General features: G+C 37.6%; 1 protein-coding gene across 1 annotated transcript in view; it reads left to right on the forward strand.

Annotated features, from left to right (window-relative positions):
* Positions 1 to 18,060, forward strand: part of LOC149037782 (protein sidekick-2-like) — a 22,827-nt gene extending 4,767 nt beyond the window's left edge. The window contains exons 5-25 of the mRNA XM_089186395.1: positions 1 to 253; positions 486 to 761; positions 1,086 to 1,361; positions 1,871 to 2,158; positions 2,562 to 2,876; positions 3,229 to 3,296; positions 3,829 to 4,063; positions 5,134 to 5,201; positions 5,701 to 5,965; positions 7,502 to 7,822; positions 8,215 to 8,282; positions 9,946 to 10,174; positions 10,676 to 10,825; positions 11,373 to 11,687; positions 12,187 to 12,708; positions 14,458 to 14,772; positions 16,087 to 16,386; positions 16,616 to 16,736; positions 16,835 to 17,144; positions 17,412 to 17,454; positions 17,774 to 18,060. The exon at positions 1 to 253 is cut by the window's left edge and continues 23 nt beyond it. Coding sequence (XP_089042521.1) covers positions 1 to 253; positions 486 to 761; positions 1,086 to 1,361; positions 1,871 to 2,158; positions 2,562 to 2,876; positions 3,229 to 3,296; positions 3,829 to 4,063; positions 5,134 to 5,201; positions 5,701 to 5,965; positions 7,502 to 7,822; positions 8,215 to 8,282; positions 9,946 to 10,174; positions 10,676 to 10,825; positions 11,373 to 11,687; positions 12,187 to 12,708; positions 14,458 to 14,772; positions 16,087 to 16,386; positions 16,616 to 16,736; positions 16,835 to 17,144; positions 17,412 to 17,454; positions 17,774 to 18,045 — 5,010 coding nt within the window. The 3' untranslated portion in view covers positions 18,046 to 18,060. The remainder of the gene's footprint in view (positions 254 to 485; positions 762 to 1,085; positions 1,362 to 1,870; positions 2,159 to 2,561; positions 2,877 to 3,228; positions 3,297 to 3,828; positions 4,064 to 5,133; positions 5,202 to 5,700; positions 5,966 to 7,501; positions 7,823 to 8,214; positions 8,283 to 9,945; positions 10,175 to 10,675; positions 10,826 to 11,372; positions 11,688 to 12,186; positions 12,709 to 14,457; positions 14,773 to 16,086; positions 16,387 to 16,615; positions 16,737 to 16,834; positions 17,145 to 17,411; positions 17,455 to 17,773) is intronic.
* Positions 18,061 to 18,173: the final 113 nt, after the last annotated feature.

Here is an 18,173-nt window from a genome sequence, read left to right on the forward strand (position 1 = left end):
CCGCAGAATGACACAACAACAGAAGGAAAAAATGTGACATTAACTTGTAATGCTACTGGAAATCCAGAGCCAGTGCTTTCATGGTCGAAAGATGGAAATCTCGCGAAAAGCAGCCACAGGATCAGCTTTTCAGCAGACAACAAGCTGTTGAAGATAACAAATGTGAACAGAACACATAGCGGAAAATACCTGTGTTTCGCTCATAATGAAGTGGGGAACGCCACCTCGAAAATTGCCATGTTAAATGTTCAATGTAAGTGAGCTTTATACGTAGAACTATTTACTTGCTGGAGAGCTAGACCAAACTTTAATATATTTCATGTTTCTTTATAATCAGCGTACGCGGGTCTGCTTTAAAGTGAGAAATTTTTTGTTGGAAAAGGTGAATACCTTCAGAATAATTTACCAAGTACCATTTGTATAGAGATACTGAGTGGATAAGGAACTAGGATAAAATCCATATCCGTCTACCTATTTCGTTTCAGATAAACCGCAAATTATCACTGATCCCTCTGGTGACATGACGAAGGAAGGACAAAACAGGACCTTTTATTGTAACGCGACTGGAAATCCATTACCGGCAATATCATGGAAAAAAGATGGACATTCTATTGGCAATAATTCCAGGATCAGTTATTCAGCAGAGAGCAACGAGTTGAGGATAATAAATGTGTACAGAACAGACAGTGGAAACTACCGGTGTGTGGCTAACAATAGCATTGGTAATGACAGCTCAGATGCTGCTACATTAGTTGTTGAATGTAAGTATTAACAACAATGATAATAATAATAATAATAATAATAATAATAATAATAATAATAATAATATTCAATAAAGGAACCCAACTCGCCAAGGCGGTTTTTAGTGGGCCCCAGTAAATAATTTATTGAACTCTTCTAACTTATTCGATAGAAAGTCAGCCCGGAAGTCTGGAAAACAGTCATTTTGGTCTTGAAGGTCATTTCAGTTGGTTCAGCCATGTCTGCTGTAAACATAAAAGACCACTGAATTGTCGAATTCAAAAAGATATTGGCGCTTATAGCTAGCGTTGCTAATGTTCATTGCAACTGTTTCACAATTGTAGATAAAAGTGAGATTACTACTCATCCTAGTAATGTGACAAAAACAGAAGGAGAAAACATTACGTTACGCTGTAATGCTACTGGATATCCGCCCCCTACTCTATCATGGACCAAAGATGGGTCTGACATAAGTAACAATTCCAGGATCAGCTTTTCAGCAGACAAAAAGCAGTTGGCAATCACCAAAGCGAGCCGAGTAGACAGCGGAGCATACCGATGTGTGGCGAACAACAGCCTTGGAAATGATACGTCTATGGCTGCCGTTGTAGATGTTCAATGTAAGTAAGCGGAATATTCATGAAACAACGAGTTATTGGGATCATTAACTAGGGCTCGATAGTCCTAAAAAAAGGCCATAATGTTTTGGTTCGAAAAAGGTTAACGGTTAGTTAAACAGCGGCTTTTAAGCTTCCCAATTTAGATAAATTCAAGTTCGCCAGTTTTGTGCTGTGGCTCTTAAAGACACTTTCTTGGGTTGCGAATTACGTCAAGCGGCAAACATTTCTGCTGCAGATAGTCACATTACGTTTGAGTTAACAAATCCCAGACGAAAGGAAAAACAGAAACAAGTTGAGAAAAATTTGACACGAGAAAGAATTAAGAAGAAAAGTAAAAGCAGCTTTGGAACCGCACTACTATGCAGCTATGGACACTTGAGTAAATGTTTTCAGCTTGTAATTAAATGATAATCTCTATTTCGCATTGAGAAATCTGTTTGATAATTCGCATATCTCTGAAACTTATCAAACTTGCACGATTTTCTAATTAATAACTATATTTTTTTTAGTTGCACCTGAAATCTCCATACATCCGAGGAATGTCACAATAGTAAGAGGAGATAGTGCGACTTTTAGTTGTTCAGTCGTGGGGAACCCAACTCCCAGTGTTGTTTGGGAAAAGGACAGAAAAGACCTAAATGTTACAGGAAATAGTCGATTAAACTTGTCCTCAAGGAGCAATAACCACAGTTTAGAAATTGCAGAAGTTCACTGCTCAGACTCAGGGCAATACAGATGTGTAGCTGAAAACAGCAAGAATATATCATATTCATCTGCAGCTACCCTCACAGTGCAGTGTGAGTAAATTCGCTTTAAATGTTTTCAGACCCAGTGTAGTTTCAAAAGTGCTGTGACATGCAATATTTTATTAAATTGCTTTGTTGCGTGCACAAGCTGTATGCCGAAGTATGATATGAGAGGAAACGTTGCCAAAGGAAAAAAAAATTCATAATGCTACAAGTTTTATGTTTGAAGTCATATCGTTTTACTTCATCAGCATCGATATCTTCAAAGACGTCACTCTAAACAGGGACTCTTTCGCGCATCAAATGTCTGTTTGACTAATTGCTCTCCATAATCTGTCCTTGGCTTTTTAGTGGAGACGTTTAGCAATCATTAACGGTAACTCTAATTTCTTGTTTTTTTTGTTTCTGTTTTTGTTTCTGTTTTGTTTTGTTTTGTTTTTTTTTTGTCCTGCAGATGTACCAGACCCACCAAAGGATGTCGAAGTGATCACGAGAGGATCACGGGAAGTGAATATCTCCTGGACAGCTGGTTTCGATGGAAACAGTGCCATTCAGAACTACTCAGTGGAAATCGGAAAAGATAAGCAGACTTTCAGAGATGCCATATGTCAGGGAACACTCTCAAAGAATAATTGTGTGATCTACTCCACAAGAGTTTCTATCAAAGATCTGCTTCCTTGGACAACATATTACCTCAGGGCGTTTGCCACGAACATGATTGGTTCTAGTAACCAGAGCTCTGTAGTAAATGTTACCATCGATGAAGAAGGTGCTCTTTTTCTGATATTTTAAGTTCCTTTTCATTTGATAAATTTTATCATATACCTGTATTTTGGAGATTCCTTCGGCAAGTGATAAATTGATTAAGTACGTGTTGAGCTTCTACCACTTGTCTTACATTTACTTCGTGTCATTTATCTGTTTGTTTTTTTGTGTTTTTTTGCAATGTTTTGTTCTTTTTTTTTTTTACTCTGCACTAGGCTTTCTCTATGCCTTAAGTTGACTTTTTTAACTGTAAATGTATTGCTATTATACCATTGGGCTTTGTGAGAAAAACTCTATACTTCAATTCTATATTTCTTGTAACTCACTGGGAGAAATGTGCTATTATTTGTTTACAGTACCAAGCTCCGCTCCACCTTTTGACGTGACTGTCCTCAATTCTACTGCTGTAAACGTTTCTTGGCAGGTATTAGACCCACTTTTTTTTACTTAGCATTTATTAGAGTTTCCTGCTCTACTGACACCGTTATCAAACATTCAGAGTAAGACGACACTGAGACATGCACAGCGTACAGTTTGGACACTTTTTTTTTTATAACAGTTATTGATGACTTATTTACCAATTTACCATGGTTTTCGAACAGCCACAACTGTGCTAATATTAAAATGAATGTATCAACATCTTTTCAACTGGCTGCAGGAGCTAAATAAATAAATTTATAGCATCGTATTGCAATACACTTGAGGAAGAGATGTAGCATGTAGTATATTTATCAGGTAATTGTGGCTAAAGTATATCAATATTCATCATGGAATTACCAATTGTTGTTTGGAGAAATTGGAAACCGAAAGGAAATTGCGGTGCAAGGTTAAAATTCCGTGCGAGTGAATTATTGGTTAACAAGTTAAAATTAGTAGCAGTTTGATATCTTTGTTGATTGATTTTAATCTGCTCAGTTCTCTCATCACAATTTAGTATTATTATCACTTCCATCTAGATGCTCACTAAGGAAGAAGCTCGAGGTGCTATACTGGGGTATTATATTCTGTACAAGAGAAAAAGCGAGCTAGAGGCATCGTGGAAGATCAGAACAGTCGATGGAGCGGAGACCACTTCTTTAGAATTGGCGTCTTTAGATGAGTACACATCATACCAGTTTGCCATACAGGCCTTCAACCGCAAGGGTGTCAGCGGTCGGAGTGAAATTGTGGAGAAACAAACAGATGAAGCTGGTAAGTTGCTTAAAGAGCCGTCCACTAGATTTCTGTACACAAAGTGCTCAAAAGTTACTTAGTTACGTAATCACTAATATGCAACCATCATGCGCCTATCTTACTCTACTCTTGAGGAGCAACTTCGACAGTACCAAAACATGAATGTTGTTGCACAGGCGGCCCATGCTCACGTCTCGAGAAAAAGGCAGCGATTAATTCCTGAAAGCATCACGCGTTGTGTGACTCGGTGTTTAGTTACGAGAGGAACCGTTGAAAATTTGAACACGTTATAAGGAATAGTATGGAGAGCGAAATATGGTCGATTTACAACGATAAATATTTCGAAATATAAACAATTTACACGTAGAATCAATAAGACTTAGTCGCATCCCGTGTGTCCGTTGTACTTTCTGTCGATTTCTGCCGTTTTAAGCTTGCTTTACCGTCACTGTCATTCCTGTCAAAAGACGAAGGAATAACAGTAATGGTAAAGCAAGCTTAAAACGGCAGAAATCGCTAGGTGTTCAAATTTTCAAGGGTTCCTCTCGTAACTTAACACCGAGTCACACAACGCGTGACGCTTTCATGATTTAATCGTTGGCTTCTCGAGACGTGAGCTTGGGCTGCCTGTGGTTGTTGTGTCTTCTTTTCTGTGCATTTTTTATTGTTTTCTTTTCTTTTTATTTGTGTCTCTGTATTTTGGAGATTCTCTGAGAAATGAAATCTCTCGACAACTGGTAAACTAATAAACCACAGTACGTATTAAGGTTCTAGAGCCAAATTCAACCGAGTACCAAAGTAATTCAAGATTTCTTTGGATTTCCTTTACGCAACGCTTTTTCAACTAATCATCTAAAACCAAACGCGACTTGGCAACTCGCGTTTCCCCGCGCTTCTGGCAGTCTGCTTGTTTTTATTGCGAGTTCTCATTACCTTCCTGTGACATTTTCCTTCTACGATTTTCCATCGTGATCGCTTTAGTTTTTGTTTTTGTTTTTTACTTTACATTCATTACATTAAGAATTATGTACTATACAATTTTATTTCTTGTAACGTTAAATGAGAAATGTTCACTTCTTTGCTTACAGTGCCATGTTCTGCTCCAACTTTACATGTGACTGTTCTCAATTCTACTGCTGTTAACGTGTCTTGGCAGGTATTAAACCCACTTAAAAACAAATAGCATCTATTATTGGCACTTTAAAATGCCAACGATGAAACATAAACAGCACGCAAAAAGCTTAGAGATTTTTTTTTAAATACAAATATTTTTGATTTAATCTTCAATTCAGTTCGGAGAACCAAGAAACCACAAGTGCACACATAGCGCAATCGAATTAATTGTATAAACATGTATTGGAGTGGCTGCAGCAGCCAGAAAACGCATTTACTCCAATATACAGTATCAAGGAATGCATTGTATGTAGCATATTTACTAACTGCTTGTGGCAAAAATTTATTGATATCGTCTATGGAATTCACAATTACTGCTTGGAGAAAGGAGTTTGTGTAGCGTGGTCAAATTGCCGTGCAAGTGAAATATTACTTAACCTGTTATATTTAGTCCTAGTTTTATATCTTTATTTCTTGATTTTAATCATTCATCACTTTCATAAAACGCTATTCAAGCTAGTGTTATTATCACTGCCATCTAGATGCTCACTAAACAAGATGCTAGAGGTGTCATACAGGGCTATTACATTCTGTACAAGAGGGTGAGTGACCTGCAGTTAGACTGGGAGAACGACACTATTAACAGAGCGCAAACTACGTATTTACTGGTGGCGTCTCTGGAAAAATACACATGGTACCAGTTTTCCATACAGGCCTTCAACCGGAAGGGAGTCGGTGTACAGAGTAACGTTACAGAGATGAGGACGGATGAAGATGGTCAGTTACCCTTCAGTTGCGTAGGGTGGGGTAGGTTCATCAAGTAGGTTAACTTCCAGATTGTAACGGCACAGCAGATTGTGGAGCCAACTTCCATACTGCCAGTACTTGTCCTCATTGGCTTATGTTCTTGAAATCTTAGTTTGTGTTTGCTAGAAATTGTAAGGCGACGGAGACAATTGCCTACGTATCTTGTAATTGAGGCGGATTGTGTTACAAAGTACTTACTGATTGTGTTGGAGGGCCGTACGAGCGCTCGGTCCGTAGGTCACGACCGAGAGCTAAACATTTTCCCGGCCGGCCTGACCAAACTCAGTCAACAAGCATTATATCATATGACCACTAACTGTTGAAAATTCGGAAAACTTGTTTCAATCTAAATATGACGAGATAGATGGGCACACGTGGGACAACCACAAAATAATTTACAATAGTAACTTTTCCTGCTTCTTTTTTTCTAGAGTTTGAACAAGAAACTCACGCTATTTTTTTAAAAACTCTTTTCTTTTTTCCGTTAAGTTTTTTTGCAACAAAGCTGCTTGAGTACAAGGGCGGACGGCTTTACTCGGAATGGCTTGCGTCAATTCGTCCGACCCCACTGACGTCAGTTTGCACAATGTTTATCCAATGGAATTGCGTGCGCGGGGCCTTGCTGGTCATATGATAAATGTAGTGACCAACCTGAGGTTGACTTGAAGTACATAATGTATGCTATTGTATATGTCTAACTCCCTAAATTGATTATATGCGTTTCAGTACCTTCCGAGGCACCGGAAGGAATCACTGCAGCGGCAAAGAGTAGTACTAGTATTAAATTGGAATGAAAACCTGTTCCTATGCGTGATTTGAATGGCATTTTCACTTATAAGTAACAGCTTTAGGACCATTTTGGTGGTGGTAGTGGTAGTAGTCAGAAATGGTGGTAGTAGTGGTCGTAAAAGCAGCGGTGGTAATAGTAGCGGTAGTAGTAGTAGTTGTAGTGATAGTGGTAGTAGTGGTAAAAGAAGTAGCGGTAGTGCTAGTAGTGGTAATTGTAGTGGTGCTCGTAGTAGTTGTGGCAGTAGTGATAGTGGTGGTTGTGGTGAAGGTAGTGGTAGTGGTAATGGTAGAAGCTCAACTGTCTTTAAAAGTGCCATTGGCAACCTAACCTCATGAAATGGTTTGCCCGAAAAAAAAAAAAAACAAAAAACAAAAGAAAATCAAAAACAGCAGAAAAGAAGACAGCTTGTTCAAAATTTCAAAATTCAATGATTTGCTTTTCGAACTTTGATATTTAGTAAGTAGGTAATATAATCCCATTTTGAAAGAAAAAAATTATGAATAATATAAATAAGACCTGAACCTCTCTTCATCCAGGAGTATGATTGGGTATCCGTGAACTAGCAAAGTGTTAATCGAAATAATCAAAAGAGATGAGCTTATTATTCACGTTTTATTAACGAAGAACCTGTGCAATGTGAAATATTTTAAAATATGTTGATCGATCTGGTCTACCTCTTTCGGTAAGGATGGATAAACTTCCAACTGAAATTTTAGTGTTTATTTAGAGGTTGTTTAATTCCCTAGTTGTTCCAGACCCCCCACAGAACATTACTGTCGACACAAAGGGCTCACGAGTTATAAATATCTCCTGGACGGCTGGTTTTGATGGAAATTGTGCCATTAAAAACTACACAGTGAAGATCAGTCAACATGATCAGATATTAAAGGATGTTGTTTGTCAAGGATCCCTCTCAAGCAGTGCATGTGTGGTTTCCAGTCTCTCCACAACTGCTTCTCTTACAGGTCTTCTTCCTTGGACAACATATAATATCAGAGTGTTTGCTAGAAACAAAATTGGCAGAAGTAGCAGCAGCCCTATTCTGAATGTTACCACGGATGAAGAAGGTATGCTGCTCGCTCTATGCAGTTTTCTGCAATGTATGAAAAGAGTTATGAAGAAAAGCCACAAATGTACCACAGGAACATGACAGGGGATCGGGACATACACTGTAAACTTCTGGTAATCGTTTGATGTTAGCTGTTTCTCTCCTGAAGTTACCTGATTTAAAGAAATATTAAATACTATTATGTCTGTTTTGAAAGAACAAATCGTGTTGCTGTTTTGTTAATCACCACCTGCTGTGTATTAGGCTATATGTGACTCTCTTAAGGAAGATCAAATGGAGTTCCTTAGGAGTTCATTTAACACCTGTTCAAACATTATTTTTGAGCTGTAATCGTTGTTTGTCACATTTTGACACATTAAAGGAAAAAAATTATTTGATTCCTTCTTGCAGTGCCGAGCAAGGCTCCAAATTTTGTTGTGACTGTTCTAAACTCAACTGCTGTGAATGTTTCCTGGCAGGTAATTACCAGATATTGCATGTAACCTCAAACGAATGTTTCTATGACTACAGCATTGACAACTCATACTGATTTCCCCTTTGGCGTTTTTCATTAACCTGAGTTACTTGTTCACATACCTATTTTGATGAGTAGAATATTGAATATCATATGTTCAACACTTAATTTTCTCTTTGATTGCTTCGTAACTCTGCATGTAAAGTACATACACCATTTAATAATCTGTGTTGGAGTATTACATGCGTGTCAAGCAATAAAACAACGGAAACTCTTAACATGATTGCACATAGACGAAAGTGCACTTGATAGACGAAAAGTTTGGATTTAGAATTCTTTGCTGGTTATCCGACATCCATGCATGCATACTTTGCTTGGTTCTTTGAAATTGCGCGGACAAAAAAGCATGCAGACGACTGTGCTCCTAACCCTTTAACTTCCAAGATCTCATTAGTAATTCTCCTTACTATCGTCCATATAGTTCTTGTAATGTTAGTTTGGAGAAATTGATATTGAATCAACTTGTAATACCCTAATTGATATTTTTCTTTATTCTCATCACCTGTCTGCTTGATATTGTATTGATATTGTAAGGAGAAATTCTGTATTGGTCACTCATGGGAGTTAAAGGGTTAATTAACTTAAGACAGTCACTTACCTGTAGGTGACGTCATCAACGACATTATTTTTACCCCCCTGTTTAGATTCCGTGTCGTTGTGCATCACTTAGCGGACCATATTTCATTTCATCATATACCCAGCTGCGCCTGTGAGCAATATAAAGCTTATCCTGTGTCCTGATTGGCTCACAGCGGGCGCAAGGTGGGCCCATCTCACCCACTCAGGATGATTTGTTTTGATCCCACGAAAGAAAAAAGAATCCGTGAAAGATTGTAAGGATCGTAACTTTTGGAAAATTTTGGCAACGGAGTCACAAAAACCAACAGAAGACAGTCAAAACAAAGAAGACATGAAAGAGTCTTATCATTATTTAACTACAAATAAAGTTGGCTTTCTTATCCGGTTCTCGAAACAAGGCAATCTTAATTCTTATTGAAGCGAAATCTTTTGCTAAACGATAAATCATTGACCTAGTTTGTTCGGTCAAGATGGCTAGATATTACCCTCGTTCTTTTGGCCAAAATCCAGCCATCTTGACCTCACGTTTGGTGAACAACGAATATGTAGGGTCCGCTTAATGCAAAAGTTTGTTTGAATTGAAATCTTTCCCCTCTATTTGAACACAGAGATATAATAAATATCTTAATAACCTCCTTTTCTCGGTCCGAATTGTAAGTTGTGGAATCTCCATTCATGGCTCGCGTGTGTCATAAATCCAAGCGGAAAGACACCCGGTCTGCACATGGATGCAGATCGTGATGCAATAAACCTAGCAAGAATATAATTAATACCTGTCTGTGGCTCGTGTGTCACGTTTTTCTTCTAATTACATATTGACGTCGTCCGAGATCTACCAAAGACTTTTAAGGAAAAAAAAACGCGGAATGTGTTTATATAAAAGAAAAAGAGAGATAAAATTATTTGAGTACATGCAATTGTTATGACAGTGCATTGCAATATTTGGACGCACTGTAATGTATGTACACGTAGCGCGTAAAAACTAGTCGTGGTCATCATATTAAAGTTTTATTAACTTTACAACCCAGATGCTGAGTAAAGACATCGCCAGAGGTGCAGTCTTGGGCTATTACGTTTTGCACCGGCTTAACAGCACTCCTCCCTGGATTAATAAAACTGTTGATAGAGCCGAATTGACATCGTTGTTGGTGGGACCACTAAATGAACACACTTCATACGAGTTTGCCATGCAGGCGTTTAACAGTAAAGGTGCCAGTCATTTAAGTGCTTCGGTGAGAAAGACTACCGACCAGCATAGTGAGTGTTACGTTACTTTTTTTTTTAATCAATCTATATTGTTATTCATTTTGTTATGAATACTGTTAATGTTTGTGTAATTTCGGGCAATTTTTATTAGCTATACAACCAAAACTGCTTGCAGCCTTTTATTTCCTTCATGGTTACGATGACAATTACATTTGCTGTACAGACACTCTGATGATGGTATGAATAAAGGTATACTTAGAAATTTGAAAAGATTTTCAGCCGTTCTCTCCTCAGTTTGTTGGCCATGAAAAACGCAGAGCCTTATGATAGTTTCCTTTAGCTTTAAGAGCCTAGTGAGCCACCACAACTAGTTACAATTAACGAGGTAACATGTGCAAGTATCAATGTATCCTGAGGTTATGTCCCCGCCGATAGTCGAAATGGAATCATTCAAGTATATGAAGTATATTATAGTTCTCATTTGCCAAATGGTCGTTCACAGATTTTGTGACAATTTAACTTTTGGTCATACACTCCTGATTTTGCCTTTAGAACCGGGTAGTACACCACAAGCTGTTACAGTTAGTGCTACATCTTCTAAAAGTATCTTCGTCTCTTGGGATCCTGTCATTGCTCTCCTCTCTCTCTCCGGAATAATAATAATTGTAATAATGATAGTAAATAATCTCCATCATCCGAACAGTGACTGATACATGTTTCACAAAGAGGCTGTTTAGTTTGGTTTGTTCTTATCAGTCGTTGTGATCTTGATAATATTCGATCGCCAACTATTTGCTTTCTAGTGCTTTCGCCGACAAAATACAGGTTTCTGCATTAAGTCTTTATCGTTATGTTTTTTGTTTCTCAACTATGTCTTTTGAATTCGTCCTAAAACGGTAAGGTTACGAATCGACTAGAACTGTGAAGCACTTCCCTATCTTGGAACGTACCCATGATACCTTACGAGTTTTACTAAATGGTTTGAAAACATTGTTTTGAAATGCTGTTCAGTGTTTTATGTACTGATCTATTTGCCATGATCAACAAAATAGGTATTGGCTATTAAATGAATTTGTAAAGTATTTGACATAACCTTTAGTCAGATCACAATCACATTTTCTCCTCCAGAATGGTACCGAGAACCCTACTGTGGCCCATGGACTTAAACAAGTGAGAGTGTACACTTAGAAAATGTTGCTGAAATGTGTAATCTTAGATGTACTTTTTACCCTCGTGATTTTGCCTTTAGAGCCGACCGGTGCACCACAAGCTGTTACAGTTAGTGTTACATCTTCTAGAAGTATCTCCGTCTCCTGGGATCCTGTCATTGCTGATGATAGAAATGGAATTGTCAAAGGATATAAAGTAAATTATCAAGCCTTACCAAATGGTGACATTGCTACGAAGATCTTCAAAATCACTAAAGAGCAACAGAATAAAAGACAAACCGTGACTTTAGGTAATCTGAATGAGTTCACAAACTACAGCATTGGGGCGTTAGCATTTACTGCTTTTGGAAATGGACCGGCAAGTGTTGGCCAGGTTGTGGAGACACTGGAAGACAGTAAGTTTTATGCCAGCATCTGTGCTGTTATTGTTTCTTTTATTGTGTTTGTTCTTGCATTTAATTGAATCATATTGGACGCAAAAACAGTACTTTGGGATACTGAGTGTTTTATATTTGTCCAGCCTTTCTATTTTATTTTTGATGTTCTCATATTTGGTGCAAAGTCTTAATGTAACAAATAGCGAAAGGCATATATGTTGTTGTTATATATATATATATGTTGTTGGCAATATTCCTTCCGTTCTAGTTTGTTTCGAGGGTTTTGTTTTTTTTTAAATTATTGAGTTATTTTTCATTCTTTTATTTGTTTATTTTTCAATGCGAACGCATTCGTTTGGAAACTGTTCTTCGAAATTTGTAAAGATAGTTCTCTTAAACATAATTTTTTAACTCCTGAAATTGCAATAACATGATAGATTGAAAGTTTAGACTTAAAAAGTGTCGTCGATATATTCATTGTTAGATGTACTTTGTAATTTCATGATTTTGTGTTTAGAACCAAGTAATGCACCACATGCTGTTACAGTTAGTGCTACATCCTCTAGAAGAATCTCCGTCTCATGGGATCCTGTCGTTGCTGATGATCGAAATGGAATTATCAGAGGATACATCGTGAGTTATCAAGCATTACCAAATGGTCACCTGGTCGCCAAGATCCTCAATATTACTAACGAGGAACAGAATAATAGACAAACGGCGACTTTAGCTGGTCTAAATGAGTTTACAAACTACAGCATTGGGGTTTTAGCATTTACTGTTTTTGGAAATGGACCAGCAAGCGTTGAGCAGGTCGTGGAAACACTGGAAGACAGTAAGTTTTATGCCAGCATCTGCCCTGTTATTGTTACTTTTATTGTAATATTACTCAATATTACTAATGACGAACAGAATAATAGACAAACGGTGACTTTAGCTGGTCTAAATGAGTTTACAAGCTACAGCATTGAGGTTTTAGCATTTACTATTTCTGGAAATGGACCAGCAAGCGTTGGGCAGGTTGTGGAGACACTGGAAGACAGTAAGTTTTATGCCAGCATCTGTGCTACTGTTACTTTTATTGTGTTTGTTCTTACTTTTAATTGCATTATATCGGCAGCACTGTCAATTTTCTTACAACATTTTAACTGTCGCTATTTCGAAGAAAAGAGAACTAGATAGAGATGTTAGTGATATTTTGTGCCTACGACGTTAACGAAATGACCAATGATACGTCAGCCAAATGACCTGGAACATTAGGGAAACCACCTTGACCGTTAGCGAACTGGTCACCAGTGAAACGGCTGCAATTTCCTCAATGCTCAGCTGAGCCTTCGAAAGATTTTTGGCTAGAATAAAAGGGTTATTATTGATGAGATCTTAAAATTGCAACAAGTCACCAAATTCCGTTTCCAACTTTCTTAAGAAGTGTTACTTTGCTGATTTGAATCTTTTAGTTGCTGCCATTGATGACCAAATGAATCATCCTACGTAGCACGTTAACTTTTTCTCAGATCAAACATCTTAACTAGCTTGGGATTTTCTAATGTATCTAATCGAATAAACCCAAACGGTTTGTCATAGCTTTGCGATTCGTTATTATGTGAAATAATTGGTTCTATTCGAAACAGATTCGCCTTCCAAGCATGAGTACTTGTTTGTTTTGTCTGGTCGGTTATAACCTCAATAGCTCCGGTAATGGGGGTTTCTATGAACCGAAGACCTTATTCAACCGTGGACCGACGACCTAAGACCCAAAAGCGAAAGATCGCGCGCTACAATTTGTGAGGCGTTGAAATACACGTTATTGATAGTATCCTCGTTTGTACAAGCCTACTGATAAAGAATTTCTTGTGGAAAGGCCAATGACTCTGCTATCATATGTAGCAATAGCATCCTTTCTCATCATGACTTCTGCTCGTTTTAGGCTCTTCTCGACGAAGCGTTTGCTCTTCTGCGTTTTCCATTTTTTGAGAAATTTTCTCCAACTCTTGCTTCATTTACGCTATTTCCTCCTATAGCTGACCGGAGGAATTTCTCCTGCTCTGGCAGTCTCCGCCAAATCAAGCAGTAGAATGTGATTTTTCATGATAATAATAATAATAATAATGATAATAATAAAAATAATTTTTTACGACAAGGCCGTTTCGTTTGGTCTGTTCTTATCCGTCGTTGAGATCTTGTTACTATACTATCGCCAACTGTTTGCTTTCAAGTGCTTTCGTTGACGAAAGATACAGATTCCGGCGTCAAGTCTTTATCTTTGTGTTTTTTATTTACCAACTATGTTTTTGAATGCGTCCTAAAACGGCAAGATTACGAATGGACTAGAACTTTGAAACACTTCCCTATCTTGGAACTTACCCTTGATATATTGCGAGTTTGACTTAATGATTTCATTTAAGTTTTCTTTCAAATCAAATCAATTTATTTGGCTGTAAGCCTGGTACATGGTTTTGAAATGATGTTCAATATTTCACGTACTGATTTATTTGCAACGATAAACAAAGAAGGCATTGGAAATAATCATTTTATTGTCAGCCTCGTTTCCATGTTGAGAAGTACTCCAAATACACGAAAAAATTGCGAAAGCTACATTTTCACGATTGCTATCAAGTTAATTTGTAAAGTCTTTAACTTAAACCTTTAATCAGATAGTACTCACATTTTCTCCCCTAGAGAACCCTACTGTGGCCGACGAACTAATAAGAGTGAGAGTGTAAACTCAATGATTGTTACTGATATGATTAATCGAATATGAACTTTATTAACTTCATGATTTTGCCTTTAGTACCAAGTAATGCACCAAAAGCCGTTACAGTTAGTGCGACATCGTCTATAAGTATCTTTGTCTCTTGGGATCCTGTCATTGCTGATGATCGAAATGGAATTATCAAAGGATATAAAGTGAATTATCAAGCCTTACCAAATGGTGACATGGCCGCCAAGTTTCTCAATATCACCAAAGCGCAACAGAATAAAAGACAAACAGTCACTTTAGATCATCTGAATGAGTTTACAAACTACAGCATTGGAGTGTTAGCATTTACTGCTTTTGGGAATGGACCAGCAAGTGTTGGCCGGGTTGTAGAGACACTGGAAGACAGTAAGTTTTATGTCAACATCTGTGCTGTTATTGTTATTTTTATTGTGTTTGTTCTTGCATTTACCATTTACTTCATTTGTAATCGCATTATATCAGCAACGATGTCCATTCCTTTATGGAAGATTTGTTGCTTTACATAGCAGTTTTTTCCCATGGACACATAAACATTACTCTTTGATACTGAGTATTTCATAGTTTCCGGGGAATTTTCAATTGGTTTTGATCGTGTTGCAAAATTCAATGTAAAAGGCGTTTGTCCTCTTGAGAGTGGGTTACTGTTAAAGGATTTATAAGACAGTGGAAGTTTCCTTTTGCCAAGTTCTCGTTCACAGATTTTGTGACAGTATAATATCTGGTGATACAAGCTTTCGTGAAAATAGGGTGACGGAAGATTGACGAAGTAAACTTTATGAAAGTTGCTAAAATTCATGATGATTTACTTTTTAACATCTTGATGTAACCTGTAAAACTCTGTGGGCCGCCGGAAGCTACATTATCTTTAAAAACAACAGCATTAGAGTGTTAGCATTTCCCATTTTTTGAAATGGATCAGCAAGTGTTGCCTAGTTTGTGGTAAAATTACAGTAAAATAATAGAGCAGTGTCCGTAGAACTAAATACTGTTAACACTATTATTAAGTCTAACTTTGAGATTGATTTATTGTGTGTACGCACGTAAGTAACTTGATTCCTTAAGCCAGAGAGAAAGAACAATGACTGAGCTTCCACTTGTTACAGTCTTAAATAATCACTCTTCCATTACGTCACTCCAATCACTACTTTGAAAAAAGAACAGGCGAAGAAGGCAAATTGTTTAAAATATATGATGGGTATGAAGGACGAGGTGCAATTTTATTGTCAGGAAACTATTTTTTTTGTTTTGGTTTGAGGCTTTAAAATTGTGCTCGTAAAACAAAGAATGTGCAGGGGTACGAATGATGCAGGTATTTACTATCTTTCCAACTGTAAGGGTATGCAACGATTCATACATTTGTGTACAGTCTGTTTTGTCGATTCTTTCAAATTAGAAACGATAATTTCTCCTAGTCTTGATATACTTTTAGTTTCCTTTGTTTCGCCGTCTGTTCTTGAATACTATGATTCGAAGTGCAAGATGAAGCTGTGGTAAAAAAAAAAAAAAAAATTCTAGAATTTATGCACCCTGTTTTCTGTTCACTGCAGCGTAATGGTTTTGATACGCCTTGAATCAGTTGCAAGAGATCATTTGATTTTAAGCTAACATTCTATGATGGAGCGTTTCGTACTCTCCGATAACTAAATGTGAAACTGTTATTATATGGTTTTCCTCCATTAGAACCAAGTCGCGGAGCAGAAAATGTTTCATCTAGTGAAGTAAACTATACGACAAACAAAATCACTTGGGCAGAACTTCCTAAAGAGGCGGCAAATGGCGTTATTAAACTTTATGAAGTCCGTCTCGAGTTAAAGGAGAGCTGTTTGAAGGTTGACTTTACCTTTCATTCGATGAACACAACCAAATCAAGTGTATTACTGACTGGCTTCTGGATGTGCGCAAAGTATGAAGTGTCCGTTAGAGGTTACACTGTGGCAGGGCCTGGACCCTATAGCAAAGCTATAGTCGCTCAAACAAAAAGTAGGTTGGAAAAGTGAAACTAATGATCTGTTGCAGAGTTTTCATCAAGTTATATAATTTTTTTGTGTCCCGTACCTTGTCCTTATCCTAAACCTTAACAAATACGGCAAAGTGTTCAGCATTTTCGTTGCCTGCTTCCCAATGACATAGAGTAGCCAGATTACTAACCTATTAAGTTTTTATGTTTTCAATGTGGGTGTAAGTTCGGTCCTTTCTTTTGCTTGCTCAGGTTTGAAATTATCCCAAACGTGGTCAAAAGAAACACCATCTCCACCTTCCTTCTCTCAGATTCCAAGTGGAGAAGGCATAACAGCAAACATAACATTACCACGCTTTCCAGGGAATGCAAAGTATGAGCCCTTTTATTTAACTCTTTTTTCTTTTTTAAGTGAAGAATTTGCAAATCTTCTAAGCTTTATGCGGAATTAATGAACATCCTACTTCACAGGTTCTTTCAAGTCATTGTTATAAGATACAGCTTGGACTATACTGGTGTGGTTAACTCACCTGAGAGTTTTACAACGAAGGATTTAATGACGTATGAAGAGGCCCACAAATCTCCGGTTCCTGCAGCATATATCACTTTTCAGCTTAGAGGGCAGGACTTTGATGTGTTCCGAAAATTTGTTGTTGGAGATGGAGGACATTCAAGCAGTAAACCAAGAAATAGGAGAGGCAGTGATGGGGAGGTCTTTCTTAACAAACCACTCCAGCCAAATACCAATTACAGAGTGTTTCTCAGAGCTTTTATAGAGAAGGTAAAGTGACGAACGTCCTCTTTTGAAAATGCAAATTTCTTGGACAAAATTCAATCTTGTTTCTCTCGCATTACATTCAACCATCGCTTAGCAAGTTACGTGCCACTTTTCGGCCAATTAGTCCGTCAATCGGTCCGTCAGATGTAATCTTCATTGACGCCTTTGATTTCAATTGCACGATGGTGAACAAGTAAAAATACTTTGGGTACAGAAAAAAATCTTAGAGTTTTATGGATGATTTCTTTCTTCCTGCTTTTTTTATTGCAGATGGTGTACTTTTCTAGTAACTTCGTAACGATTGAAACCAAAGGTAAAGTTCATAGAATTCGTTTGTCACTGAAACGACAAATTTTTAACCAACTCGAACAAATAAATTATATATTGCTTATGTCAATGAACAGCTACTTCAACAACCCTTTAGGCAATAAATCACGGAGTACTAGTTTCTTTATTTTCTCTGAAAGACATCCCGTTTGTTAGGCTCTAGCATTCGAATTCATTGAGACCCTTATTTTATATGCCCTTTAAAAGGTAGATCCCGGGTAATTTCTTTTTTCTCTCTGAGAAAAGGATCCTTCCATTTTGTTCTCGTTGTAAAAACTGCCGCTAACTTAGTGAAATTCTATCAGGCGAGCCCGCCGTCAAAGACCTACCAGAAAGAATCATTTTTCAAGTTGGCGATGTGGTAGTATTAACATGTGAGGCTACTGGAGATCCTAAGCCTTCTGTTACATGGAGTAAAGATGGAAATACCAGTATACCACGGGCTCAGTTCAGAAACGATGACCACATTCTTGTCATTCAAGAGGTCGCACCTGGTGACGGAGGCATTTATGAATGCCGAGTATCAAACGTTTTTGGCCAACGCCGAACAGCTACAGCAGTGGTCATCGCCGGTTAGTATCATCAACTGTGGTATGACTGGCCACAAAATGAAATTTTTCCTTTACGCGAGCAGAAGCTAAATACGATTAATGTCAGATTTCATGAGTGAAATATTCGAACCCAGGACCCCATGAACTTTCAAAT

The sequence above is a fragment of the Pocillopora damicornis genome, chromosome 11 (genome assembly GCF_964200805.1).
Source record: "Pocillopora damicornis chromosome 11, jaPocDami1.2, whole genome shotgun sequence".
Taxonomy (NCBI): Eukaryota; Metazoa; Cnidaria; class Anthozoa; order Scleractinia; family Pocilloporidae; genus Pocillopora; species Pocillopora damicornis.